We start from the raw sequence: 26,437 nt of genomic DNA, 5'->3' as shown, positions 1-26,437 counted from the left end.
GTAGACCCCTTCGGCGATAGTCTATTCTACTCTGAGGAATAGATTTGCTGGCTGATGTGCCTCGACCCTCGAATGAGTTCCCTTGAATGAGTTTGAGTCGAGAGGTGCAAATTGATGACCCTTAGATGCCCCTCTAATTCTTTTTCATTTAGAATTTTGCACTACTTCAAAATAATATATCATTTTAAAGAAATTGTATAACATTCTCTATCTACTACTGAAAAGAGGCTAAAGGTCACTTTTTTGGTTCGCCTACCCCCTTGGTTCGACGTCCATCCCACCCCCGTCGTCCGACCTCCGTTAAACAAGAAGCGTCCGATCAAAAACTTGTAATCCTATGCGTCCATCGCCCACGTCCGGCTCCCGCCCCGCTCGCACCCCGCCTGCCCTACCCCCGCAGCCGCCGCCTCAGTCCACGCGCCTACCCCCGCCCCGCCGCCGCACTCCACACGCCTTCCCCCGCCCTACTCCCTGCGATCCATCGACGTCTCTCGCAGCTGCCTACCGTCGCCCTCGCGCCATCGCCCCAGCACCTCCGCCCGCCCTCCCGTCGAGCGCACCCACCGCCGCCATCCATCCGGCTGCCATCCACCCTGCCGCCTCCCGGTATCCCGCGCCGCCGCCATCCCGGGATCCTGCGCTGACGCCATAACGGGATCCCAGCTGAGCCGCAGGGTCGACGTCGTCACTTCGGGTTCCCGCGACGCCGATTCCCCATCGGAATCCCGCACCGCCGCCGGGTCGTCGTTGTGACGTCCCGCGCCGCCGCTCCGCACTGCTGCCGGATCGTACTTGTGGCGTCCCACGGCGCCGCTTGCCCGTGGAGATCTCGCAACGTCCCGCGTCGGCACCACCACCAGACTGTGATTGCTAGGGAAGTTGTCATCCTGTCGCCAGTCTTCATCGCCCGCACAGATCAAGGTACACCACAACTAATACGTCTACTGAATTAGTTTCCTAGGAATCAAATGAGTTCCATTTTAGTCACTAAGATTAGTTTGGATGTAGGCCTTGTGGTTTGTCAACTTATTATTCAACAGATCAAGCAGTTGAGCAGTTGCATTATTCTCTGCATAATTTTGCAACCTCTCTGGACACGGTTTCACATTCATTGACTCTGTACATTACTTTCACAATAAATGGCTTTCGCATTTTCAATTGTGAATATTACGACACGGAGGCGCTCTCAATCCAGTACTGACTCCATCTCCATGTTTTGTTTTGCTGATTAGTTGCAGCATGAACGCTACAATTGAGAGGTACCCCTAAGAAGGCTCATCTGGGCCCAATCTTAGAGCTCAGTGCCCAGGTAATAAATGCTTACAGAATACCTAAGGCTACTTGACGACATGATAAGGGAAGTTCTGATTCAAACATGGATGTATGGTCCTCAGATGGATAGGATACCCACCTATAATTTAGAGTCTTCCATATGTCTTAAATAGTAGGTCATTTCATAGGAAGTGACAGAGTTTTTTTTTTTGAGTAATTGATCACTCAAAAATACTCTTATAAAGTAGTATAGTTCATTCAGGCCTGCACCATAACCGATTTGCTTCCTTCTTAATTTCTTGTTTCTCCCCAACCTGATATCTTTTTTCCCCCAATCCGTGGCCCTCATGTTTAAATGCTGAGTCATTCATCAAATTCTATTCATCAGATTTCTGTGAGACAAACTGATCTGTTATCTATTTGAGCATTGGTCACATCAGTTATGGTGTTGTTCTTTACCTACATCTTTATGTTTATGCATGGGCGCAGGTTGGATTATTCAAGCACCGAATTTGCATTATTCAGGTACCAAAAAACTGAGCAATTCATTACCTATCGTCTTGACGTCTTGTGGACACGGTCGACTGTGTTCTTCGTGCACCGTCACGGTCGACTGTGTTCTTCGTGCACCGTGAGTTTTGTACGCGCTTTGCACCATTTTTATGTTGTCGGAATCTCACGATCCAACATTGCTTTGCGCACATAGGAATTTCTATAACATTTGAAAGCATATGGATCCTCTAAAGAACACTAAAGGTAGTATTCTTTTGACTCAATTGCCAACATTGCTGAGGTCGCTTCACGGTTTCTTTTCTCACCAATGTTGACGATCCATGATACAGAGTCGGGTATTATTGAAGATGCCCGTCATCTTAGAAGAGAACGGGGCAGAGTTCGTGCTGCCTTGATGACAGATGAGCAACGTGAAGAGATAAATAGGAAGCGGCGTGAGGCATATAAGATGAAGAAGTCTCACGCACAGAACAAGGAAAATGATCCAGGTTTGAACCTGTTTGGGTTAATGATCAAAGTGTTTGTGCCCATCTTATATTGTGCAAGCTTATATTATAATTTATTAATTCATCTGATGTGGCTTTAATCTGCAGTGGATATAAATGTGAGTAATCCTAATAATAATGCATCTCCCGTCTGCGTATTTTCTGACAAGTCGGAACTTACAACAGGTATGAGTTGGTCCCGTTCCTAATTGTCCATATGTAAATTTTCCATGGCTACAAAACCAACTGTCCATGACTACAGGTTCTGTAGGACTCAGACGAGAAGGTAATAGAATTCTAACTCCCTTGAAGTTAGATGATAACAGTATCGATAGAAATAAGAAGCGTCGTGAACCTACTCGGATGAATAAAGACCAAACACGGTGCACATCAATTTCTGCAGGTTCGTGTTTAAATTGACCGATGTTTCCACTACTATTTTCTGCATGTGTGTTTTGTTCTCCGGTTCGAAAGTACATTTATCTCTGATGGTGATTGTTGTATCTGAAGAATATGGTGCGCACATCACAGGCACTCCAAACTCCAGTATGATTATCATAAAGATTTATGTTTTGTGTTTGAACAATATGATTTTTATTCTATCTTTTTTCTGTGTGGTGCAAACTATCAGTTTGTCCAGCTACCGACCATGTTACACCCATACCTTGCACTCCTATGGGCGCTGATGGTCCCACAACTCTACCTTTAACCGAGCATACGACAGGTATGAGTGTATTCCTTGTTAAAACTTTCGTTTTATTAGACATGTTGGTGGAGCCTAATCTCTCCGACATGTGCACAGATGTCCCACCCGGTATTGATTTAGTTGTTTTGTACCCCCAAATGTTTAAACACCCTTATATTTATTCAATCTTTTTCCTGTGCGGTGCAAACTATCAGATTGTCCAGCAACCGACCACCATGTTGCACCCATCACTTGCACTCCTATCGGCGCTGAGGGTCCCACAACTCTACCTTTAACCGAGCATACGACAGGTATGATTGTATTCCTGTTAAAACATTCATTTTATTAGATTGAGACCTATACTGAGGGAAATGATTAATCGGATTCAGAGGCAGACAACATGATGGAGCCTAATCTCTCCGACACGTGCATAGATGTATTTGAGGAAGACGAGGAAGATGAAGAGGGTTATCTATTCGCCGGACACGGTATTTGTCCAATAAATACATCTAATAAGATCAATGAAATATTTCGATCATCTAAGAATGTATTATTATTTATTATATTAAATATAGAAGAAGAAGATGAAGTCGATGTGGAAATCAACCTTGATGATGAAGATAATGGTGTGCCAAATGTGTTGGATCCTTATGACAAGGTCTATGCTAATGTGCCATCTGAAACACATAAGTTAGAGGCGATGGATAATTGGCAGCAATGCAATGCTAAGAAGTTTGAGTATGAAACTCCAGGTTTTTGTTGTCGCAGTGGGCAGATACATTTATCCACACCCGACACACCACCTGAACTTATGAGGTTGTGGACGGCTTCAGATGCTGATGCAAGGCACTTCCGTTCTAACATCAGATTCTTCAACGGCCATTTTTCATTTACCTCGCTATATTGTAACCTTGACCGCATGACCACGAGCATGCGTGGTGGAGGTGTATATGTTTCGTGCCCATGGTCAAATTTACCACAATGTACGTTCATTTGGTAAAGAGGAGGGTACTGAACCAAGACATCTTGAGTTGTATTTCCATGATGATGACCCTTCGCTTGAGCATCGTTATCGAAGATGTCGAGAGGAATGCCTAAGGAAAGACAAGGAAGTCATCGATAGGTTGGTTGCGATCATGCAGGGCAACCCATACTCTGAGCATCTTAGGACTATGGGTGCAGTTGATGATCTTGAGGATTACCACGTGGAATTGAATCTTGACCAAAGGTTGGACCAGCGAACCTACAATGTACCTACCACATCAGAGGTTGCTGCAGTTTGGATAGAGGGTAGCGAGCATCATGGGCAGTTCGAGCATAGCGTCATACTCCAAGGGAAGGATAGATCTATTCACGGCATTCGATCATACCATGGTTGTTATGATGCTTTATCATACCCACTATTCTTCCCTAGGGGTGAGCTTGGGTGGCACAATTGCATCCCAAAGGTGGGAGTCACAATGGCAGAAGTAAATGTTGCTCGTGAAGTCCGAAAGGCACGTGCGGGCGGCGAGGATCTAGGTACATTTTCGGACGCATATTTTTATTGTCTAATTTAATAACTTTTTTTCTATGATTTAGTAATTACAATTACATTCTCCATTCATGTAGGGAGTGCTGGAAATTTATGTATATCAGCGTGTGGCTACTACTGCTACAAATTTCAAATGTGTCCTGGCATTTTCAACCCGATATTTTTCGGCAAGCGACTTTTTCAACAATTTGCCGTTGATACATATGTTAAGATTGAAAGCTCTCGATTAGATTACATCCGAAACAATCAAGATAGTCTCAGGGCCGACCTGTACCAGGGTCTTGTTGATAGTTTGCATGCTGGTGAGTGTCGAGGTGATGCTGTTGGAAGACGTACTGTTCTTTCTACGTCATTCATCGAAGGCCCTCGTGACATGAGGCGCCGGTACATGGATGCAACAGCCCTGGTACGCAAGTTCGGTAAACCAGATATCTTCCAAACAATGACCTGTAATCCTAACTGGGATGAGATAAGGAATGAACTGTACGCAGGTCAAGCCGCACAAGATCGACCAGATCTTGTAACTTGTGTGTTCAGGGCTAAGTTAGAGGCTATGAAAATTAAGTTGCTGAAGAAGGATATACTTGGAAAGGTCAAGGCATACGTGTATGTCGTGGGGTTTCAGAAAGGGGTCTACCGCATGCTCACTTCTTGCTCATAATGAAAAGGAAATGGAAGCTCACATGTCCAGAGCAGTACGACCGACTCATATCTGCTGAGCTGCCAAACAAGAAGAAATATCCAGAGCTGTACATGATGGTGACCAAGCATATGATGCATGGGCCGTGCGGTGTGCTAAACCCAAATTGCCCATGTACTAAGAGACGTTCTTCACGCAAGAATCACTACCCGCGTCCTTTCGCGAGTCCACCTCACAGGGTAAAGATTCTTACCCTATATATCGTCGCCGTTACAGCGGGTGTAAAGAGAAGGTTCGAGGTTATGAGCTTGACAATCGATGGGTTGTCCCTTATAACCCGCACCTACTGCGTGTTCAATTGTCACATAAATGTTGAGGCATGCAACAGCATTAAATCGGTAAAGTATTTATTCAAGTATGTATACAAAGGTCATGACCGGGCTTCCAAAGCAGTTAGGGAGTCAGACCAGGCTGACAAAGAAGGGAACATAGATGAGATCAAGGCATATAGAGATGCTCGATGGGTGACCCTTCCAGAGGTGTTGTGGAGGATATATGGTTTTGATATTACTAAGAATTATCCGCCCGTACAACAACTTCAGCTGCATCTTCCAGACATGCACATGGTGTCATTTCACAATCGTCAAAAGATTGAACATATTGTTAATAAACCAGGCGCTGATGAATCAAAGTTGACAGCTTATTTTAAAGGAAATGGAGTGCACGAGTTTGCTCGCAACATATTGTACCGTGATTTCCCAGAATTTTTCACATGGTAGTCTGATGGTAAATTTTGGCGCCCAAGGGAACGAGCTAACACTGGGCAAGTTGGGAGGATTGTATCAGCTCATCCAGCTGAAGGTGAACGCTACTATCTTTAGATTCTCCTAAACCATGTGGTTGGAGCAACTTCATATGAAGATTTGAGGACCGTTCGTGGTGTAATTCAGCCTTCTTTCCGTGAAGCTGCCGAGAAAAGAGGATTGATTGAGGAAGACTACTCACTTGATGAGTGTCTTTCTGAAGCTGCCACGTATCAGATGCCATCATCACTACGAAGGCTTTTTGCAACAATATTGGTATTTTGTGAACCGAGCAATGTATTCGCACTCTGGCAAAAACACCTGGACACAATGTCTGAGAATTATCGTCGCAACAATCCATCAGATGCTATCGTTGAGCAGATGATCCTAATTGATATTAGAAACATGCTACAATCGATGGGGAAGGATATAAAATCATTCCATCTCCCTGACATTGATAACACTTACGATGATGCTTGTGGTGTTCCATGGGAGATATTCGAGGAAACAAATATAAAGAGCATCGAGGATGATGTGGCCTTATCAGAGTCCCTTAATAATGAGCAGAGGGCTGCTTACGATGAGATCTTGTCATCTATTGATTCCAATGATGGAGGGTTGTTTTTTGTGGATAGCCCTGGTGGCACCGGGAAAACATTCTTGTATAGGGCTTTGTTTGCCAAAGTCCGTAGTCAGAACAAGATTGCTGTTGCGACTGCTACATCTGGGGTTGCTGCATCCATAATGTCGGGTCGGAGAACAGCACATTCACGTTTCAAGATTCCACTTACCATAGATAGTGGTGGGTATTGTAGTTCCACCAAACAAAGTGGTACAATGACTCTGTTACACACTGCTTCTTTGATTAGTTGGGATGAGGTTTCTATGATCAAGAAACAAGCAGTGGAGGCGTTGGAAGACTGTTGTGTTCGGGGGAGATTTTAGGCAGGTCCTACCGGTTGTCAGGAAGGGGTCGAGGGCTTAGATAGTGGATGTTTCATTACGTAGGTCATACCTTTGGGATTGCACACGTCACCTGAAGCTTGTCCGCAACATGAGAGCGCATAGTGACCCATGGTTTGCTAAATATCTTTTGCGCATTGGCAACGGAATAGAGGAGGCCAATGTTGATGGTGAAGTCCGTCTCCCAGATGAAATTTGTGTGCCATATACTGGAGATGACAATGATCTTGATAGATTAATCCAATGCATCTTCCCTAACCTTAATGAGAACATGACAGACAAGGACTACATCACTTCTAGAGCTATTTTATCCACACGCAATGATTGGGTTGATAGGATTAATATGAAGATGATTGGATCTTTCCAAGGTGGGGAGGTGGAGTATCATAGTTTTGATCCTGCCGTGGATGATCCACACAATTACTATCCATCGGAGTTTCTTAGCACCCTTACACCTAATAGATTGCCTCCACATGTGTTAAAGCTAAAGGTAGGCTGTCCAATAATATTGCTTCGGAACATTGTTCCTGCGAATGGTTTATGTAATGGTACGAGATTGGTTATCCGTGGTTTCCAAAGAAATACTATCGACACTGAAATCGTGTTGGGCCAGCATGCTAGAAAACGAGTTTTCCTCTCTCAAATACCCTCATGCCCCTCGGATGACGAGATGTTCCCGTTTCAATTCAAGAGAAAACAGTTTTCTATCCGTCTCAGTTTTGCCATGACGGTCAACAAGTCACAAAGTCAGACTATTCCTAACGTCGGTGTTTACCTCCCTGGCCCCGTGTTCTCGCATGGGCAATTGTATGTTGCAATGTCAAGGGCAACTGCTAGAACAAACATCAAAATTCTGGCACTTCCACCTAATGCCACTAAGCTGGAGGAAAAAAGCTAAAAAGGAGAAGAAAAATAACAAAAAAAAAACAGTAACAAGACAGTTAATAACAAGAAAGAAAAGAAAAAGACTCCAATGTATAATAGAACATTTACGAAGAACTAATAGCGTGTGCGTGCCGCACGTGTTTTTAAAACACCGAAGCACCATCAAACCTACCATGTTCTTGTTATATCCCTACACAAAGATGGAGAGATGCTCAAGCACCACACAAAACCTCTCCAAATACCTTTGACCATTAGGCAAAAAGCCATTTAAATGATCAAACAAAAGTATTTTTTAACTACCACACCAACTTTATTTACGTAAATGAGAACTTTTTCAGCTACCATGCCGATCTTATCAACCTAAATTTAGAAATGATCATATGTGTTGCTACGGTATGTGGACTTCAAACTAATGGTTCATCTCATCCCATCTCTCTGTATCACAAGCAATTTAAATGTATAACATTACCTATTTGTTCGCACATGCCCCCCAAAGAGATCATATCACCAAATAATAATATACTTTTAGCAATGCATCTGGTTGAGTTGAGCTGCTCCACGTCTCACCCCCTCATTCTCTTCCGCCCTTTTCCACAGCTCCTAAAGTCTACTTTCACATTTCACCAAAAATCAGTAAAAAAATAATTTCATGTACGCTTCCCGTTCAAAACCATATTCTCCATTCTAGCATTTCAGTAAACGTAATACAGTGGTAGAGCCCATCCATACACATATATTTCAAGTAGAGCTGATCCTAATAAGATTGTCTCGCACTACTGTGCAACTCTAAGAAAATTTATGACACTAAGATAACATTGATATATTTTTACATCACTTACACACTGCGCTGCAAAAAAAATCTATCGTGGAGGGCCTGAAACAAGAATCATCACAATTTTAAAACAAGAATAATTCCTAAAACCAAATAAGTATTTTATAGCCAAGAATAATTCCTAAAATATAATAAACACTGTAGCCACCACAGAAAAAAAATCTGGATCTTATAACATGTTTCCTCTTAACTACAGTAAACAAAAGAAAGGAGTACATCTCCCATAAGGCTGATGAGTGTTATACATAAACCAAATAAAATAAAATAAGAAATATGAAATTAGAAACAAGAAAAGGCAAAGACAAACATTGGTACCCAAACTTCATCAGCTGTTTGTTTTTTATGGATAGCTGTCTTCACCTGCTACATTGATACTTCTTGATATCATCACATTAATAAAAACAAAAAACTTTAAGTATATAAATTTTCAGTGGCACGAAACTCTGTTCAAATTTCCAAGAGCAAGCGGTAACTTGATTTCAGTTTTATGCCTCTGTCTCTCTCTTCCCTTCACTGCAGTTTTATGAACAACCCTCCCTCCCTCTCTCTGGCTAGCCAAGGCAGCAAATCTCAACAACAATTTGAAGGATTATCCAAACCAAACCATACTATTTGCCATAGCCAAACATATTATAGAATTTATATAGAATGCAAATAATTTTGTGTAATCTTTTCTTTTCTCTTGTACTGTTCTTTTCTAGCTTACTTCCGCCAGGCCTTTTTCTATAGTAAAGGCTCCTCACCCATGCTTCAACTCACCTGAGCCCTTGCATTTTCCACCGTTAGTGAAGGTATACAGCTAATGAAATGATCCATTAGTATATTTTTACCACCAAAAACACCTGCTGCCACCTGCATGGTCCTGCAAGAATACTTCAGCGTTAAAGAGAGTGAGGCTCACTTTATAAATTACATACCACTGAAATTTACACCCATAGTATACTGCCAGAGCAACTCCTTGTCTATCAGCAAGCATGGAGATCAGCTCCTTTACATACAAAATTAGAATAAGATCATGTACTCGTCACTCAAAGCATAAAATGAGTATCAGATCATCCAAATTTGACATTGAATAAAAAATTATCACTGAAATAGTGGCAAGCACTTCGATCTATCTTGATAGTATAGTTTGAAATGGAACCTTAACAAAAAGAGACGAGTATTAACATAAAAAATTATGACAAGAACCACCATTTCTCGAAAATCATTTTTACTAAAAAGATCAATTCAATTCATTGGTGGCGGCAAGATCCCACAACATACCCGAGGATAGCATGCTTAAATTCAGTATAGACAACAATTCCTACAATCATGGCAGGAACATAATCTAGCACTATGCATCAAAATGTTAATAATTTAAATTATAACATATCTCTATCTTTATTCCTAATAGTAAAGAACACGTGCGCCACACGCGTGTTTCGAACATAATAAACAAGAACTGATACTTATATAGAAAATCTAACTGTCAATAGTTTGGTATTTATAGCAAATAAGTACATGTAGCTTGAACATTTTATTTTTTCATAAAAATCTATGATTAGTTTACTCACACAGAATTGAGCCCCACTCAACCATAGTATATATTGAAAACCCCAATAGATTAGCCCATAAAAATCTAAGATCACTTAACAAATAGAATGTGGTCTCCATCGTGTATCTTTTCCAATCTGTCGCAACAAACACAAACCATTCAATACATTGTTTGCATCCCTCGGGAATAGCATGTGTTAGGCCCACTCGATTTCTCATGCGCTGCAGTAAATTGTTTGGCTAATCAAAAGGACCACAATCAGTGCTAGACTATCTTATTTTGATGACACGCCCTTATTCAGTTTTCTTGCTGGCCTGCCCTTAGCACCTATTCATTTTTAAAAAAAGACCCTTGGCACCTACTCCCTCTATATTCCAACAAAGAATGCAATTCTGGCTATGTATCTAGACAATGTGACATCCATGTGCATTCTTAGAACTGCATTCTTTGTTGGGACGGAGTAGTATTCTACTAAGTATTTAGTTAGCTAATATCATGAGCTGAAGAAAAAATGAAAGAAAATATTTAGTTAGCTAACAAGTAATATTGATTATCACAACAATAAGCCTAGCCAAGTATGTATTTATGTTGAAATGTCAGTTTAGCAAGACAACTAACCAATAGTATTGGCCTTAAGCAATTATGTACCCCCAATATGCAATAAAAGCCACACATCTCATTCAATATGTTGATACGATACTAATTAAAATTTTGATATAATAGAACAACACCATACCAGATTTAATCTGATGTGCTATTGGATTCTAATTTATCTCAATGTTCAAGACTTAATTGGATCTATTTATATCAGCGAGACCTCTAGGATACATGTGCATATATCAAGTAATTTAGTAAAAGAAAATAGTAGCTCTACCGAATAACTATACCTGGTTACATCACATGAGTTAAACACAAAAGTACTTCTAGCTTGAAACTGGTTAATTATACGAAAATAAAACCATGTAGCTTGAAACTTGGAATCCATTGGTCAACTCATCACTGAAACAGGTGCGTCTGCTCACTCTGGATCACATCCCCATTGCAAGTAACAGATCCCATGAGTAGCTTATGTTCATCAGAGTATCAATCCTAACCTATCCAGTTATTAGCCAATAACTATTCTAATAAGAAAGTGTGCCTACTCCTAATCTGATCCTCCGATTCAGAACATGCGAGATTGGGATTATGTAACCACATTTAGATGTAGCATGAAACGCCCAAGGACTCGGCAGTACCAATTCCACTGCCACATGCCAAGTGCGGCAATAGATGTCATGGCGTTGTGCAGGAAACAACCTGATCTATTGCTTATTGGATTGCTCAATGAGGAAAACAGAAGACTCTGCAGAAAGAGATAGCATGAACACTGTGAAACTATAGTGTTTTTTAAACTGCTAAATTTGTAATCTTTTCTGTAAAATAGTAACAGGAAGAAATTATGTTAAGACACATGTAATTAGCTTCCGTGACGCTTGCCTGTTTGGACTGAAAACCTCTATGATAGAGAGTAGTAGCTCAAGGTACTTGTTTCTTCCTTCGGCATTTGGCATACACTCAAGTTCTTGGGCACTTTGATTTTTTTTTCCACGATTCCATCCTGATGGTAGTCAAATTTCTAAAACTGCTAATGGTAATCAAAAGAGAGAATAATTAAATTCCTGCTAGTCATCAAAAGTAAAAAAAATTCTATACCATCCACATTTGGAGCACTGGAGCTTCCATGCCTCTGGGTCTACTCAAATTTATGCAGCACTTCCATGAATAGCTTCTTCTCAACATTAATTAGCCCATCCCAAATATCCCATCAAGTATTGGATTTCACAAGTAATTGAACCTGAAAAAGCATACAGGGAACTTGATCTTTGAGAAGTGAACATGGAACCTGAGTACCTGACTGTGCTACAATGGTAGGAGATAGAATGATTTCAGTAAAGGAAAAATATCATACATCAACCCGCGCACACAAACGAACGCAACGAACAGAAATCATCAGGAGCAACCGGAACGCGATCGAGATACCCCCAACAAGGCGGATTCAGCGTTCCGGCCGGACGACCCTCGCGCGCCGCAACCTCAACCTGCTTCCCCGCAAAAACCTAGCCGCGGCAGCTACCGGGCGGAGGACGAGGCGGTCCGCCATGATCGATCAGGTAGTACGGCGTTCATGTATCCAGGACGGGAGGTAGAGAGAGAGAGGAGGAGGAGGGGCAGGAGAGAGGGTGGGGGAGGGGAGGGGAGAGATCGATCTCACCTCGATCGTGAGCAGGGAGCTGGAGCAGCCGCGGGGTGGAGCGAGCAGATGGAGGCTGGAGCTGGCTCCTCCTCCTCCGCCCCCTTTGTAACCGCCAGAGTCCGGGAGCAACAAGGAAGCAACTTGCCCTCCCACACGCCGCCATGGAAGGCCTGCCTGCCGCCGGATCCGCGCCGACGGCCTGACCGCTCCGCTCCCCCTCCTCTCGCATGCCGCACCTCGGCCTCCGCGCGCGCGCAGACCAGCCGCACCACGGCTCGCCACGCCATGTCCCGCCCGTGCGCAGCTCCGGCAGACGCGCGTGCCCGAGTGAAGGAGAGGGACGCCGCCCCCATCCACGCCCGCTGCAGCGCCGCTCCCCGCCACGCCTACGCCTCCCGCGCCAGCTGTAGTGCCGCCCCCCGCCACGCCTCCCTCGGCCGCGGATTGGGAGGAAGAAAAGGGCAGGAGACGGGGGCGGCGGATTGGGAAGTGCCTATCAAGCGTGCGCTGATTGTGGATCCGAAAAAAATCGCAGGCGGGCGGGTACAGGCGGGCGGGTAGAAGGAGACGCGGTGACAAAAATTTAGACGATTGGGTGAAATTGTATGGTGAAATTGACGAAAATGTGTTCACCATCACTCTTCGTGGAACTTTTCGTTTTACATGTAGGTCTTAAATGGGTGATTTGTGAGAGAAGGAATATGTTAGTCTTAGTACATGTTAATTCAATGGTTTTGGATCTTTATAGTATAGATAGATATTGTATACAAGGAGGTCCTAATGGCATAGTATACAGGTATTATATAGTACTAATTATTACATTTAATTAATACTGTAATTTTCCAAGTTTAGTCTTTATGCATCTAACATTTTTCTTTATTTCATCACTTGTTTATTCTAGACTGTGAAAGCACTGTGATATCCAACTGTAATGGCCTGGCACTTTTCATAGGACGGGAAATGTATGTGATATTGTAATTGTTACACTTCGGAAATTCACTATTACTCATAATATTAGGATCATATCATTACAAATTTTACATGTATTTGGGATCCGGCATTACCTACTCAATTTCTTTACTGAATTACCATGTCCTTATCCACCCCCACCCCCCCGCAGCTACCTTCCCCCAGCTCAGCTGGTCAGTCAGCTCTCAGCTGCTGTCCCCTCTATATAATCGGAAATGCAATGCACCAATTAATAATTTTTTATTTTAAGCCGAGATGAGTAGCTATGCTACGGAATTGTGCTGGTTCTATCAGAATGTGGCTGGCCTGGCTATATGCAGATGCAGGTAATACGTACCTGGGAGCTTCGGGACTTAGCTCCAGCACCCGTGGCCGTACTTGGCAATGTGGTTCATGAGCTCTCGTCCTCGGGTGACCAGTGCCCTCTCCTTAGCTTCTTCTTGTGGCAGCACGACTGCTTCGCCATGCCGGCCGGGCTAGCCAGCAAGCCACCAACCTGCTTAACCCCGTCGATGTCGTCGGTCGGCCGCGCTCACTGCGGCGCCGCCACCGATCAACGTCCTCGACGATGATCGATCACTGTGTGGAAGAAGCCGAGATACGATGGTGGCAGGCAGCACGGTGGGAAGTAGAGGGCAGCAGGACTGCAGGACGCGCCGGAGATATAAAAAGATGCCAGCAAGCAGTGTGAGGAGGCCAGGCCAGTCCTGGCCGAGCTGTTTGGAGTTGGATGAGCGACCGAGGCGGGGAAGATGGAGGTGCGTTGCACGGCTGCATAGCGCGGCCCCTCGCTTTGCTTTTTCGCTAGCTGTTTGCGTGCTAGAATAATTTAAAAAGCTTGGTCATGAATCGTGTCAAGATAAGGCAATCTTCGCCGGTGCGAGCTCATAGGCGCGGGGTGCTGAGACGCGAGTTCGTATTGTTTAGGTGATCTGGCGGAGAGAACTTTTAAGACTCTAGGTTGTGCCGATAAAACAGTTGTGCTTATCTGTGAACCTTAATGCCTGTGATCATGTCTGAGAAATGGTTGATTCAGTCGTATTTGTGAAAATTATATCTGTTTAAATCATCCGTATTTATGAATTGGTGTTGTTGCTCAAATGCATCATCTATATATTGTTTTTAGCTGCTAACAAACACAAGCAATCTTATTTCTTCGTTAGTTAATGCTGTGTCTATTACGTCAATACGTCCAAAGTATATTTGAGCACTTATAGTTATCTCGGTCTTTGATGTTTTTGTTCATGAATTTTTTTTCCCTGACAACGCACGAGCATGAACGAGAAAATTGTATATTTGGGACTCCAAACGTTGCGCTTCGCAGTTTTGCCATTCCAAACATCGACTTCGTAAAAACATGACTCCAAACGTTAGACACTTGATTATACTGCCATTTGGGGTATTTTTCCTCTTTTCTTTTTTCTTTTCATGTATTTGGTAGGGTGAAATGTCCATTTTGCCCATCTGTATTTGCATGGATTGGACTGCACTTGATCGGACGGAGAGAGAAGCATCGTCATCGTACGTCTGTTCGCCGAGATCGCTACTCGTGTGACCGCCGCATACCGCCCCACCACCGGCCACTGCCGACCGCCGGAGTCCCATTGACTCACGCGCGCCATGGCCGCGCTTGCCCTGTCCTTGGGCGGCGGTGCTCTGGCCGCGACCGCCATGGCCGAGGGTGGCGGCGCTCGGGCCGCGCCGGCCATGCCCGAGAACCCCGGTGCTGTGGGCACACCCGCCATGGCCGAGAGCGGCGGCGCTCGGGCCGTGCCCGCCATGCACGAGGAGGCGAGGGACAGGCCACAGGCGCAAGAGCAAGGCCAGGCAAGGAACAGGCCGCAGGCGCAAGGGCAAGGCCCGCACCCTGGAGGTTTTGCCGGAGGTGAGCCCCGCATCAACCGATTGATTGGAAACTTTGCTTCCACGACCTTCGTGGCACCGAGCATGATTATTATATGTTGTTTTAGCAAGCTGGATGCCCGCGGCAGCGGCAGCGGCAGCAGACTGCCTGCCAGGGGTGGCGGCGCTCATCCTAGCGGCGTGCTGCACGCCCGCGCCGTGGCAGCAGCCTGCTTGCTAGGCAGGGGCGGCAGCAGTGCCTGCCCCGGCGACAGGAGACGAGAGCAGCGACTCGATCGTCCAGAATCTGATGCAAATACAGAGGGGCAATAAAGACATTTCATGCTCCCAAATACCTGAAAAGAAAAAAGAGAAGAGGGAAAATACCCCAAATGACACTATAATCAAGTGCCTAACGTTTGGAGTCCTGTTTTTACGAAGTCGATGTTTGGAGTGGCAAAACTGCGAAACGCAACGTTTGAAGTCCCAAATATACAATTTTCTCATCATGAATCTGGTTTGAATAAAAACTGTTGAAGGTGTACGTAAAAGTGACTAATTGACACCTCTATTCGAGTCCAACCCATCTCTTCCCGTCTGCACTCGGTCTGCAGTAGTGCCTCGAGTCCACACCGGTACCTGGCGACTCGTCTCATCTCGCCAACACCGCTGGCGTAGAAACGCGTGCAACCGCCCAGGCGACCGTCTCCCACCGTGCGCCTGCCTCGCCGCCGCGGCCACCCCACCGCGATGGCCTACCGACGGAAGCCCCAGCCCCAGCCCCAGCCGCCGCCCTCCTTCGAGCACCACCACCCGCCGTCCGTGGGCCCCGCCTCCCCGGAGTCCCTCGCCGCGCAGGCCATGCGCGCCTCCGCCGCGCACCGGGACGCCTCTTCCATCGCCTCCGCCTACTCCTCCTCGACCTCGGCGGCCGGCCGCCAGAGCCACCACGAGCCCTCCGTCTCCACTCCGTCCCTAGTACGCCGCGCCTTGCCTCTCTCTCTCTGCGGTTTCGCTTCTAGATGCGTCGGGGATCGGATCTGGCCCGGTCACCGGCAGCGGCATGTTGAGGAATAAAGTTTTCATGGGGATTCGGTTAACCGGCGGATCATTTCGTGTTTAGGCGCAGTATATAACCATCTAAATCGTGTAAGATTGATCGATTGCTGGTGAACTTCTTATGCTTGACTTCGCCGGTTACTCGTTGAAAAATGCTCCTGTCCTTGGAATCGCTTAAGTGGCCATGCTTGTTGGTTTTGGTCTTGGTGTAGGACTCTTCGGGTTACGAATACACTTCCATGAAGAGCTTGAACGAGGCCAAGTACGGATTCTGGGGTGCCCTGGCACGGAAGGCAAAGTCGCTTCTTGATGAGGATGGCTCCGCTGGGCAGCATGAATCGCCAACAGGGCAGCAGTCACCGAGAGATGATGCGTCAGTAGGTGTCCAGGTGGGGATCTGCAATCCTCGTCCCATTATGTTTGCCTTAATTGATTTCTTAGTTGCTAAATTTAAGATAAACTCCTTGTCATATAACTGAAACCACTTAATATCTGTACTAATGGTGACTTTAATAGATCTAGCAGTACATTCTAAGTTTTCGACTTCTGTTTTAAGCTTGACATTACCAGTGTTTGTGTTTCTGTTCTATTACTACGATTACTATGATGAAGAGCTATCATCTTTTAGTTACAATTATGGTTTACTCTGTAAATCTTTGTCCTGATTCACTGCCAACTGCTGTCATCATTATGCTTAGTTCCTTTTGATATTTTCTTGTGGGACACTGATGTTTTTCTTTCTCATGTTGCTGCAGCATCCACGCTCACAGCAATTGCTAGGAGAGACATGGAAATCTGAGACACCTCCATCTCAGAAGAGATCTGAGGCCATAACTTCCTCCCTTAACTATATTGGAGGCACAATAAAAAATGCCCTCGAAGTAAGTTCTTCTTCCTTTAACTCAAAAACGAATAACATGAAAATAGATCCCCTTGTATCAGTTCTATGTTTCATGAGGTCCATGTTATTCTGCACGAAGAATTGGTAAAATGTTTCATATCCCGTATGATATGTGGGAAAGCAACTTCCTTGTGTTTCCTTTTCTTTGGCTCCATGTTGGTCTATTTCCTGGTGTAGCAAGTGGCACCAAGCTTGTTTCTTGTGATTGTTTGGTTACACTAGCAAAGTGCACGTGCGGCACACACGTGGTTTAAGAAGCTATTAAACATGTGTTTTCTATTCATAAGACACACATAATAGTAATAAATTTTTTTATTCAACATCTTTCCCATATAGTTTAACATCTCAATATCCAGTTGATTAAAGCATCTGTACATATGACTTAGTATTTTAAGCTACCTGACCTAAAATAAGTTAATTAGACAAAAGAAAAACAGAAGCAAAACGCTTTTGGGATATCTTTTTTGAAGGAAAACGCTTTTGGGATATCAACATGCAGGAAGCAATGACTGCACTGGCAGCAGACACTGCTGTTGATGCAGAGTTAGGCCAAGATAGATATTCATGGGGCATGAATTGCGAGAGCTCCCTTGCCGTTGTTGCGAGCGTGCGGCTTTTACTTACAGGCCCCTGCCATCTCCTTTATTTCCTCTCACTTTCTTCTATCTGCCAGCTGCGCTTTATTTAGGGTTATTTGGATTGGTACCATTACAACTTTCACAAGTTGGAAATATGCTACTACAATTCACCAAATTGAAGATATACCACCAGGATACTTTTTTCCCCTCCTTAGACCCACCCACCGCGTATTCATTCCCTGTATTTTCCCGTATAGACATTTGTACCCCTCTCTACATGATCCTAGCTTGCTGCTGTCGCATTGCTGTGAGCAAAAATATCCTCCAATTTTGCTGCTGACTCCGAGGACACCAAAAGCTTGGGCGTGTGGCCTCCGAGGGCAGTAACCAAGGCGCAGTAGGGGCCTGGGCCCGCGGCAGGGCAGGCGCGCGGCTGCCTGCGCCTGCGGCAAGGAGGCGTGCGGCGGCCTGGGCCCGCGCCTGCTTGCTCTGCGGCGGTCGGCAGGAAGTCGGGCGGCAGCGGCAGGGAGTCTCGGCGGCGGCAGGGGTGGATTGAGAGAGGGGTACAAATGTTCATACAGGAAAGTACAGGGAATGAATACGCTGTGGGTGGGCCTAAGGAGGGGAAATAGATATTCTGGTGGGATATCTCCAATTTGGTGAATTGTAGTAGTATATTTTCAACTTGTGAAAGTTGTAATGGTACTAATCCATTATTTAGGTGGTTCAGCAGCGAATTGGAGCTAGATAGTCATTGATAAATGTGGCCTGCCACCAATCTCACCTTTCTTTCCTTTAGCACGAGAGAGAGCTCAATCGATCTAACAGAAGAAGAAAAAAGAAACCAATCAACTTATACACAGAAGAAAACAATGAATGACCCATACATATGCCAGACATAGGTAATAATTAAAATTTCAATATAACGAGTTATAGTGGCCTCATTTTTTTTTGAGGGGTATAGTGGCTCCATTTATGTGAACAAGTCAAAAAAGTATTATTCGTTACATGAAGCACTCCATTGTATTCATGGTTTTACAAGCTAGACCAACATATGCTTGCAAGTTCCTCTTAACTGAAAAAGGCAACAGTACAAGACGAGATGCTGTTGAAGTTCTGAAAACTTAAGCCAAAAGCAAAATAAACTTCTTCAATAATGACTGATAGGTGAGAGGATCATTTTTCATAATTTTCAGACGACTGCCTATTAGTGTCTACATATGCAATTGTCTGGCTTGATTAATTAATAGATATAAACTTGTGTTAACAAACTCACATGTTAGCAAAATTGTTGTTTGGTCATGGTCTAAAGGTTGTCTCAAAGGTTATGAACAACAATGTAAAGGTGGACATGAAAACTTACAGCAGATGGATGAACTCCACCTAGAGGTCAGTGTAAAAGCCAAGCTTGCCAATACGAATCCCCATCCTCTAAATACATATTATCAGTTTATCACAATCAGTAGAGAACTACGATGCCATAATTATTCATCACTTTATTTGGAGTTTTTAAGGAATATATCAATAGCATGGCATAATATACAAGTCACAAGTTTAACCTTTATGATTATTCACTATACTGCTACCCACGAAACATTGCTTAATCTGCCATTTTTAAACAGATATAATGGGTTTAATTGAGATGGCATAAAGATGTCAATGCAATTCCTAACCATATTTTGTACCCTGGTTGAATCGAGATAACAGTGAACTGTGACCAAATTCCAACGATTACATCTTCCTTTGCACAAAATATGTTGACATTGCAATTATTTTGATATTTAAAAGCTAGCATGCACAAATACTAATAAATAGGCATAAACATTCAGAGAACAAGGCATTGACCAAGTACCTTTATTACAACATATAAGCAATACTGCTTGATTACTCGCACCATTTATGCTATTCTTCAATATTTTCAATAGTGTCAAAGAATTCAGTTCACCACAATTCAAGAGCATCCACGGAGTATTTTAAAAAGATTAAATTAATTCCTTGAAATATAACAGCAAATCGGTGTGAAAACTGAAAAGGCTACATCTTATCAGTTTCCTCTTAACATCATAATTCCAGTAAACATATGCAAATCTAACTTGTTGCCATGAACCAATAGAGGATTTGCTGATATCAGTTAGATCCAACATTTGGTGGTTAATCAGAGTTGGCAGGCATGATGGCGTAAGAGCCAGAAAGACAGTTTTTTTTACGAGAAGTACCGGCAACAATAAGAGGCCACCATCCATTGTAGACCACCACCCATCAGTAATCGACTTGACAAGGGACAGCCTGACAATTGAAATAGAAAGCAATTAATTTAGCATTCAGTGTGAGATGTCAATATTTTGAATATTAGAACATGAATGCTAACCAAAAGTAACACCATTTATCCCTGGCATAAAATGCCAACCAAAAGAAATTTATTCGGGCTACCAATTGGATCGTCTTCATTATACAAGATCTTTGCAAGCAAAGGTGCAGATGCAGTCAAATCGCTGTATGCATGAAGGTAAAATAGAAGGATGTCTCCTCACCTAGGCCTATGCATGATCCGCCCCCAATATTTAGAAGGTTGACCAATCTCTACAATCAGGCTCGGGATATCCTCTGTATACAGATGGGAACTTCACATACCTTGTAGGCATCCAACAATGGGCTTTTTGCCGTCTGGCACGAAGAGACAGGGATAGGAAGAAGGATGAACTTGCTTCAAGCGGCAGGATCGTGTGAGGGAACGGAAGAACGGAGCAGGATGCTACCTGTGTGGTCCCAGGATGGGAAGGAGGATGAACTGGGGGCGATACGCATTGCGACCCATGTTTTCTCGTGGCCGCCGCCATCTTAGCCTCTTACGGGACCGTGCCTGTGAAGGATGGCTCTATGGGATGATGGGATCTCACGGCCGCCGGCGAGGTGCGTCTCTGCTATCCACCTCCCCTGCCTGTGGGTGGGCGCCTGCATTATCAGGGATTCAGGGATCGCAAGATAGCCGGGAGAGGAGAGAGGACGATGCGGATGGGAGGGGCACGGTGGATGGGATGGGATAGGAGTCGCTTAATTGGTGCGATGTATTCACATGTGGGTACGCACGGGGGGTAAGCAGCGCTGCGGTGAAAAAAAAAAACACTCTCAATCGGCAGAAACATCTTCTATCGATCAATTTTTTTTGGTCTGCACCCTTTCGTCCAGCATGGTCCCACTTTTTTTGCCTGCACGGTGGGACCAGTATCAGAGATATGGTAAATTTAATTTAGGTGAGAATTGTTTTCAAAAGTTTTCGATCTTTATAGTATAGATTTGTGGGCTGATTTATCCTTTGGTTGCATCACTTTTTCTTGTTGACATTCCATCTGCACTGAGAATCGGTGTTATATATGTTTACCTTGTTGGTCTATTTCCTGCACATGCAATGACATTAAAGTTGTTATTTGTGATTTCTTTCCTTAACTAGATTTATGATTAAAATGGTCTTTAGTTATGTCAGATTCCGTTGTTGATTCATTCTGTATATTGTATTTATCAGGAAGGTCGGACCATTGTAGAGAATAAAACAACTGACATTATTCAGGAGACTCGTAAACTGAACATAAGAAGAAAAGGAGCTGTTTCAAATACACAAGGAGAAGCTGGTCACAAACTTACTCAAAAATATCTTCCTCAAAATCCTCTTGACCATGAAACTCAGTTGAAGGCATCTCGCGACGTAAGGTGGCAAATATGTGTCACTAGACTATGTTGCTTCAGTGCTCCATTTTGCATGTTTAAATCCACTGTGGAAAAAATGCCAAATTTACTTTGCTTGGCTGGGATAACGAACTTGATAATTTTTATTTGATTGATAACAGTGATTTTGGCTCTCGTAGTGCCATCTTTTCAGGTATGACTGAACTATTGTCTCCATCTTTTACCCATACAGGTTGCAAATGCCATGGCTGCAAAAGCAAAGTTGCTACTGCGCGAGCTGAAAACTGTGAAGGCAGATTTAGCGTTCGCGAAAGAACGTTGTGCTCAGCTTGAAGAAGAGAATAAAATGTTGCGAGAAAGTTATGACAAGGGTGATAATCCAGAAGATGATCTGGTTAGTCTCTGTTTGAGAAAACACAAGAAACTAAATTTTTTTTGGAGTATTGGTGGCTGATGAAATTATCTCTAAAAATGTATTTTTGCTACTCTGTCCGCATTCAAAGTTCTATTAAAATACTATAGGCTATTTATTTTCCACATCATTGTCGAGTTTTTTTTTTTAAATTATTGGCTATTGATAATCATTAGGACATGTCAATACTGAGTGCAACTTCCTTGAGTTGTTGAGTTATAATAAGTTACATGCTCAATTTAAGCTTTACTGTGGAAGGAGCTAGTCCAATTCTTTTGTTGTTTCTCAAGAGTCCCTAGCAAAGTGAGGTTTTGAGACTTCAAATATCCTAACTACTAGTACTAGTTACTCATAGTTTGCAATGAACTAAAACTTATTTTACCGTTATCTGTTGAACCACAATCACAGTACGCAGCCAGCAGCCCTCTGCCACCCCTTAGATCTGTCATAGCCCCTTTAGACATCTATAAATGGGCCTGCATCTTGGCTTCAAATCTGTGCTCAGGCTACACTGTGCCTTCAGTTTGGTCACTTGCTTAATTTAGCTGTGCAGAGGCATGTGTTGCTCATGTGGCTTCCATTTGCAACACACTTTAATTGCTGTCACCCTCCTTGTTCAAATTTCTTTAAATCAGTCTGGAGCCAGTTTTTAACTCATTTTCAGAATTTTACCATCAACTAATCTTTTTCAAGTAGCAACACTCCCTCCGTACAAAAATATATGGTGTGTTTTGTTACGTTAGGATAAGCCTTTCACCACTAATTACTCTATTACTACATAATTTTTGGAATGCAAAATTGATGCTATTAGATGTTGATTCAAAAGTATTCATGATTTGTACCAAAACATAGTAATATTTAGTCAAACCATGGTCCTAAATAAAAAAATTTGCCATATATTTTTGAATAATAGTAGTTTTTTTAACAATATTACCCACTAGTAATGTATGTTGATGCAAACATTATGGGTTTATGCGGAACACCAATTGACATTGTGTGAGTATGTATGTTGGATGTTTGCTCTCCTGTGTATTCGAGAAAAATGTTGGATGCTTGCTCCAATTAGCACAATGAAATTATTGAACAAATCAACCAACAATTGTTCCCTACATGTTTTTTTGTTGGCCTGCTCAATAAAATGCATATAGAGAATTTTATCCCAGTTAGGTCTAATTACATTTCACACAAACTTGTGGTACATAATTGTTTTATGATTGATGAATTTTCTCTATATCACCTATCGATAGAAACCCATAGTGTAATGTTTACATTACCCTGCCACCATTTGAGTATGGCTACCATATATTGCATCTTTTTAGGCAACAATTTCGTAGACCAAATAGTTTTGGAACATAAGGTGCAACACAAATAAAAAAACATCACTTTCATTTGGCCCCTCCTGGCAGACAATATGTTCATTTACCAGTTATTTTTCATAGCAGCTACCCCAATGAAAATGAAAGAAATGTGATAGGTTTGTGAGATCAACAAGTGGACCTGGCACACTGGAAAGCAGTGTTTTAAAGGTGACAAGGGTCCCGTTTGGTTTGCAGCGTGCTAGTGAATAGTGACAGTTTGACCGCTAATTACGGTGTCAAACAAAGCCAATTTACAAAATCAACTTCGGAGCCCTCGCGCTAGTGACCCTGAAGAATCTAATGAGGTCTTTGACCGCGCGATTAGAGGATGGTTACTGTACCATCACTGTAGCAAATCATCGGTTAATTACCGTCATTAGATTCGTTGCGAAAAGTTACACCCATCCCGGAAAAGGTTTTGCAAATAGACTTCATTTGGTCTTTCATGCGGAGACTAGAAGAGGCGCGCTAGGACCAAACAAGGCCAAGGTGACCCATGGCAAGCTGGGTAGACCTGGACGCCTAGGCGACAAGGCATGGCTGTTGCCCAAGGCGAGCTGGGCCCCACCTGGATGCCTAGGCATCTCCTACGCGACGCCTTTAGAACTATGCTGGAAATGATGGTGGCTTATAGAATGGTTTTGTAAAACTTTGCAAATAATAATCTGGTTCTCTGAATTTGTTATGTAGAATTTTTCGACTAAGCAAAGTAGCATTTGTGTAGTTTAATATAAACTTATATGGCTAGCTAAATGGACAAGGTTCTAGGTCAATCTGCCACTGTGATTGACCATACATTGTTCATTGCTTTTGCAGATCCGCCTCCAGTTAGAGACGCTATTAGCAGAAAAGGCACGGCTAGCACATGAGAACTCTGTATATGCTCGAGAAAACCGATTCCTGCGAGAAATAGTCGAGTATCACCAATTGACTATGCAGGATGTCATATATGTGGACGAAGGCATTGAAGAGGTCACTGAAGTGTACCCTACACAAGTATTACCCCGTACTGGATCAAGCGTTGGTCGTGCAACCACTCCAGCTACACCTAAACCTGCTGCATCATCAACATCCATCGTTGTACCAGAATCTTGCTCTGTTGTACCAGCTTCTCCAAAGTCCCTGTCACGGGCTTCCTCTCTGATCAATTGAGCAATAGAGCAAGCCTGCTGCCAACCAACCATCGCAGGAGAGGAACAAGGTGGTTGATCCTGGGATGACACATTTTATACTGCCATTGTTCATGTAATCAAGTACCCACGGTTGTCATGCCTGTGTGGTGTTGGTGTTGCTAAGGAGCTCTTGCCAAATGTCAAGAACCGTGTTCGTGCTTGTTATGCTCGTACTGGCTGTGTAACTTATACGAGTCACCATTTCGCATTTTCAATTCTGTTCTGTTTTTGTGTCAGGGCCTAATGTTATTTTTCTTGCTGTCCCAGTTCCTATGATAACGCTGTTTGCATGAAAAATCTGGGTTGCAGTGAATTGACTTTATATGACAACAATCATGGGACCAGATTATTGGACTATTCAATTTCAAAACCAAAGTGATTTAATCTCAGGAACAAAATGGGGTGCGCCCTGGGTGCACCGAAGCTCCCGTGCGTCCCGGCCTTGATGCCGTCCCGATACAATCGGATGGTGAAGGCTCCCTACGGTGAAGCCGAGTCGAGCAAGCCGTCCCGATACAATTGGATGGTGAAGGCCCCCTACGGTGAAGCTGAGTCGAGATGATCTTTGCGTGAAGGAAATGAGCTGGAAGCCGGGTCATGGGCGGATCCCTGCGCCATCCGTCAGATTCGCACCTGGTGGGCATTGGTGCAGGGGCGCACGGGAGCTTCGGTGTGTCCGGGGTGCACCCAATTTTTTCACCCAAATTTTTTCCCTAATCTCATTCATACAAATTCCCTCTGTTTTTGTTTATAGTTTTGATAGGACAAGCATTTTATTAAATGCCATCCTTGATGTTATTGTATTCATATTAAAAAAAATAGAAGCAGATAAGGCTGGTCGTATGGCTACGGATGGCAACGGGTGAGAAACACGGTGGGGGTAGGGAAACGTACTCGCCCCCACAAGGGTTGAAATCCATCGCCACCTGATCTGCCACCCATCTCGGATCTCAATTTCACCCTATACCCGCCACCCATGTGGGTAACGAGTACCATCGGGTGACCCACCCCCACATAACGGTCTAGATCTGCAGCAGCACCGGTGGCGAGCTGCAGCCCGGCGGAGCTAGATTCCGGCATGTTCGCTGCTGGCAGACTTGAGCTGCTAGCCCCACAAACCAACACCATCACAACAGCAGGGGCCATGGGTGGGCCATGCAACGCTCAAGTCAGTGGGCCGCTAGCAGTGGACCGGGGTGGCACTACTAGAAAATGCACGTTAGGCAACGCCCCAAAATCGTCGCAATAAGCCCATTTTCGTTGCAATATCAAGGAAACGCAACAAATTTGGTGTCTTTGGGAAAAGATTCTGGGCGTTGCATATACGTGAGTTGCAATAGCCTATCGCATCGGATTGTGTTCAGTTGGGATAATGCAAGCTTGTTGCAACGACATTCGGCGTGGCAATGTGTTGTTGAAGCAGCAACCTTGGTCGTTGTGCTAACCAGAGCAAGCGTTGCTATATCTGTTTTTACAACAACGTAGGTTCGATGCAATCAAGCACTAGTGCAATGGAAATTTTTTTGTTGCAATAGTATATATTGCCACGATAATCCAGTTGCGGCAATAACTCATATGATGTTGCAATATCCTTGCAAGATATAGCAACAATTATCACCCATTGCTATATCCCTAGAAGATATCACAACGCCAGGATGAGTCGTTGCTATATCCTTAAAGTATATCACAACGCCAGTACGAGTCATTGCTATATCCTTACAAGGTAACGCAACAAAAATAGAGCGTTGCTATATGGTTACAGGGTAGTGCAATGAATTTTGGGTTGTCACTATATGCTTCGCTCATATTGCAACGAAATATATCATCACTATATTCTTAACGAATATTGTTTAATGCAACAGAATATTCTAAAATATAAGTTGATGCAACATATATATATTATTAATAAAATCAATTCATTCAGTCTAACATCCCATTTAAAATTGTGATGACATCAATAACGAAACATTTGTAAACTGAAGTCTCATTTAAATAATACAACCAGCTTTGCGCCACAATCAAAGCCATAGCGCGCGCCCAGTAGTTTTGAAGCAACAGGCACCGGCTTCATCACCTCGACCATCAC

General features: G+C 43.7%; 3 protein-coding genes and 1 long non-coding RNA gene across 25 annotated transcripts; 3 read left to right on the top strand and 1 right to left on the bottom strand.

Moving 5' to 3' along the window:
- The first annotated feature begins 421 nt into the window (after positions 1–421).
- On the top strand, positions 422–9,021 carry LOC120665964. Of its 21 annotated transcripts, none has more exons than XM_039945703.1 (14): positions 424–921; positions 1,009–1,119; positions 1,233–1,309; positions 1,762–1,797; positions 1,979–2,028; positions 2,115–2,273; positions 2,379–2,456; positions 2,533–2,673; positions 2,781–2,816; positions 2,902–2,994; positions 3,171–3,266; positions 3,345–3,443; positions 3,531–4,476; positions 4,567–4,649. In XM_039945703.1, exons 5-13 carry the CDS (start codon positions 2,004–2,006, stop codon positions 3,953–3,955), a joined length of 1,152 nt encoding a protein of 383 aa, XP_039801637.1. In that variant the 5' UTR covers positions 424–921; positions 1,009–1,119; positions 1,233–1,309; positions 1,762–1,797; positions 1,979–2,003; the 3' UTR covers positions 3,956–4,476; positions 4,567–4,649. The 21 variants fall into 21 exon arrangements, with proteins under 21 accessions (XP_039801642.1, XP_039801637.1, XP_039801638.1 ...); XM_039945698.1 differs by lacking the exon at positions 1,762–1,797 and adding an exon at positions 1,798–1,903 and having other exon boundaries at positions 425–921; XM_039945692.1 differs by having other exon boundaries at positions 425–921; positions 1,762–1,903.
- Positions 6,263–6,877, top strand: LOC120667814 (ATP-dependent DNA helicase PIF4-like). The gene has a single exon (XM_039947807.1). It carries the CDS (start codon positions 6,263–6,265, stop codon positions 6,875–6,877), a length of 615 nt encoding a protein of 204 aa, XP_039803741.1.
- LOC120665966 lies at positions 8,693–12,932 on the bottom strand. The gene is made up of 2 exons (XR_005671481.1): positions 12,398–12,932; positions 8,693–11,980 (listed from the first exon to the last, which is right to left on the bottom strand). It is a non-coding gene; the product is annotated as an uncharacterized LOC120665966 (long non-coding RNA).
- Positions 12,933–15,817: 2,885 nt separating this feature from the next.
- Positions 15,818–24,630, top strand: LOC120665963. Of its 2 annotated transcripts, XM_039945685.1 has the most exons (6): positions 15,822–16,168; positions 16,462–16,638; positions 17,005–17,130; positions 21,249–21,428; positions 21,642–21,803; positions 23,996–24,630. In XM_039945685.1, the coding sequence occupies exons 1-6, from the start codon at positions 15,941–15,943 to the stop codon at positions 24,329–24,331; spliced, it is 1,209 nt and encodes a 402-aa protein (XP_039801619.1). In that variant the 5' UTR covers positions 15,822–15,940; the 3' UTR covers positions 24,332–24,630. The 2 variants fall into 2 exon arrangements, with proteins under 2 accessions (XP_039801620.1, XP_039801619.1); XM_039945686.1 differs by lacking the exon at positions 21,249–21,428 and having other exon boundaries at positions 15,818–16,168.
- The last annotated feature ends 1,807 nt before the right edge of the window (positions 24,631–26,437 follow it).

This window comes from Panicum virgatum, chromosome 3N, assembly GCF_016808335.1.
Source record: "Panicum virgatum strain AP13 chromosome 3N, P.virgatum_v5, whole genome shotgun sequence".
In the NCBI taxonomy this organism is placed as follows: Eukaryota; Viridiplantae; Streptophyta; class Magnoliopsida; order Poales; family Poaceae; genus Panicum; species Panicum virgatum.
This window is presented reverse-complemented; position numbering and strand designations above follow the sequence as displayed.

Excerpts from the sequence above, each read along its gene's own strand:
- LOC120665964 (XM_039945709.1), top strand. The coding sequence starts at position 3,906 with ATGTTTCGTGCCCATGGTCAAATTTACCACAATGTACGTTCATTTGGT. Across the intron at positions 4,477-4,566 it reads TGCGGGCGGCGAGGATCTAG|GGAGTGCTGGAAATTTATGT; the intron begins GTACATTTTCGG and ends CCATTCATGTAG.
- LOC120667814 (XM_039947807.1), top strand. The coding sequence starts at position 6,263 with ATGTCTGAGAATTATCGTCGCAACAATCCATCAGATGCTATCGTTGAG.
- LOC120665963 (XM_039945685.1), top strand. The coding sequence starts at position 15,941 with ATGGCCTACCGACGGAAGCCCCAGCCCCAGCCCCAGCCGCCGCCCTCC. Across the intron at positions 16,169-16,461 it reads CCGTCTCCACTCCGTCCCTA|GACTCTTCGGGTTACGAATA; the intron begins GTACGCCGCGCC and ends GTCTTGGTGTAG. Across the intron at positions 21,804-23,995 it reads ATAATCCAGAAGATGATCTG|ATCCGCCTCCAGTTAGAGAC; the intron begins GTTAGTCTCTGT and ends TTGCTTTTGCAG.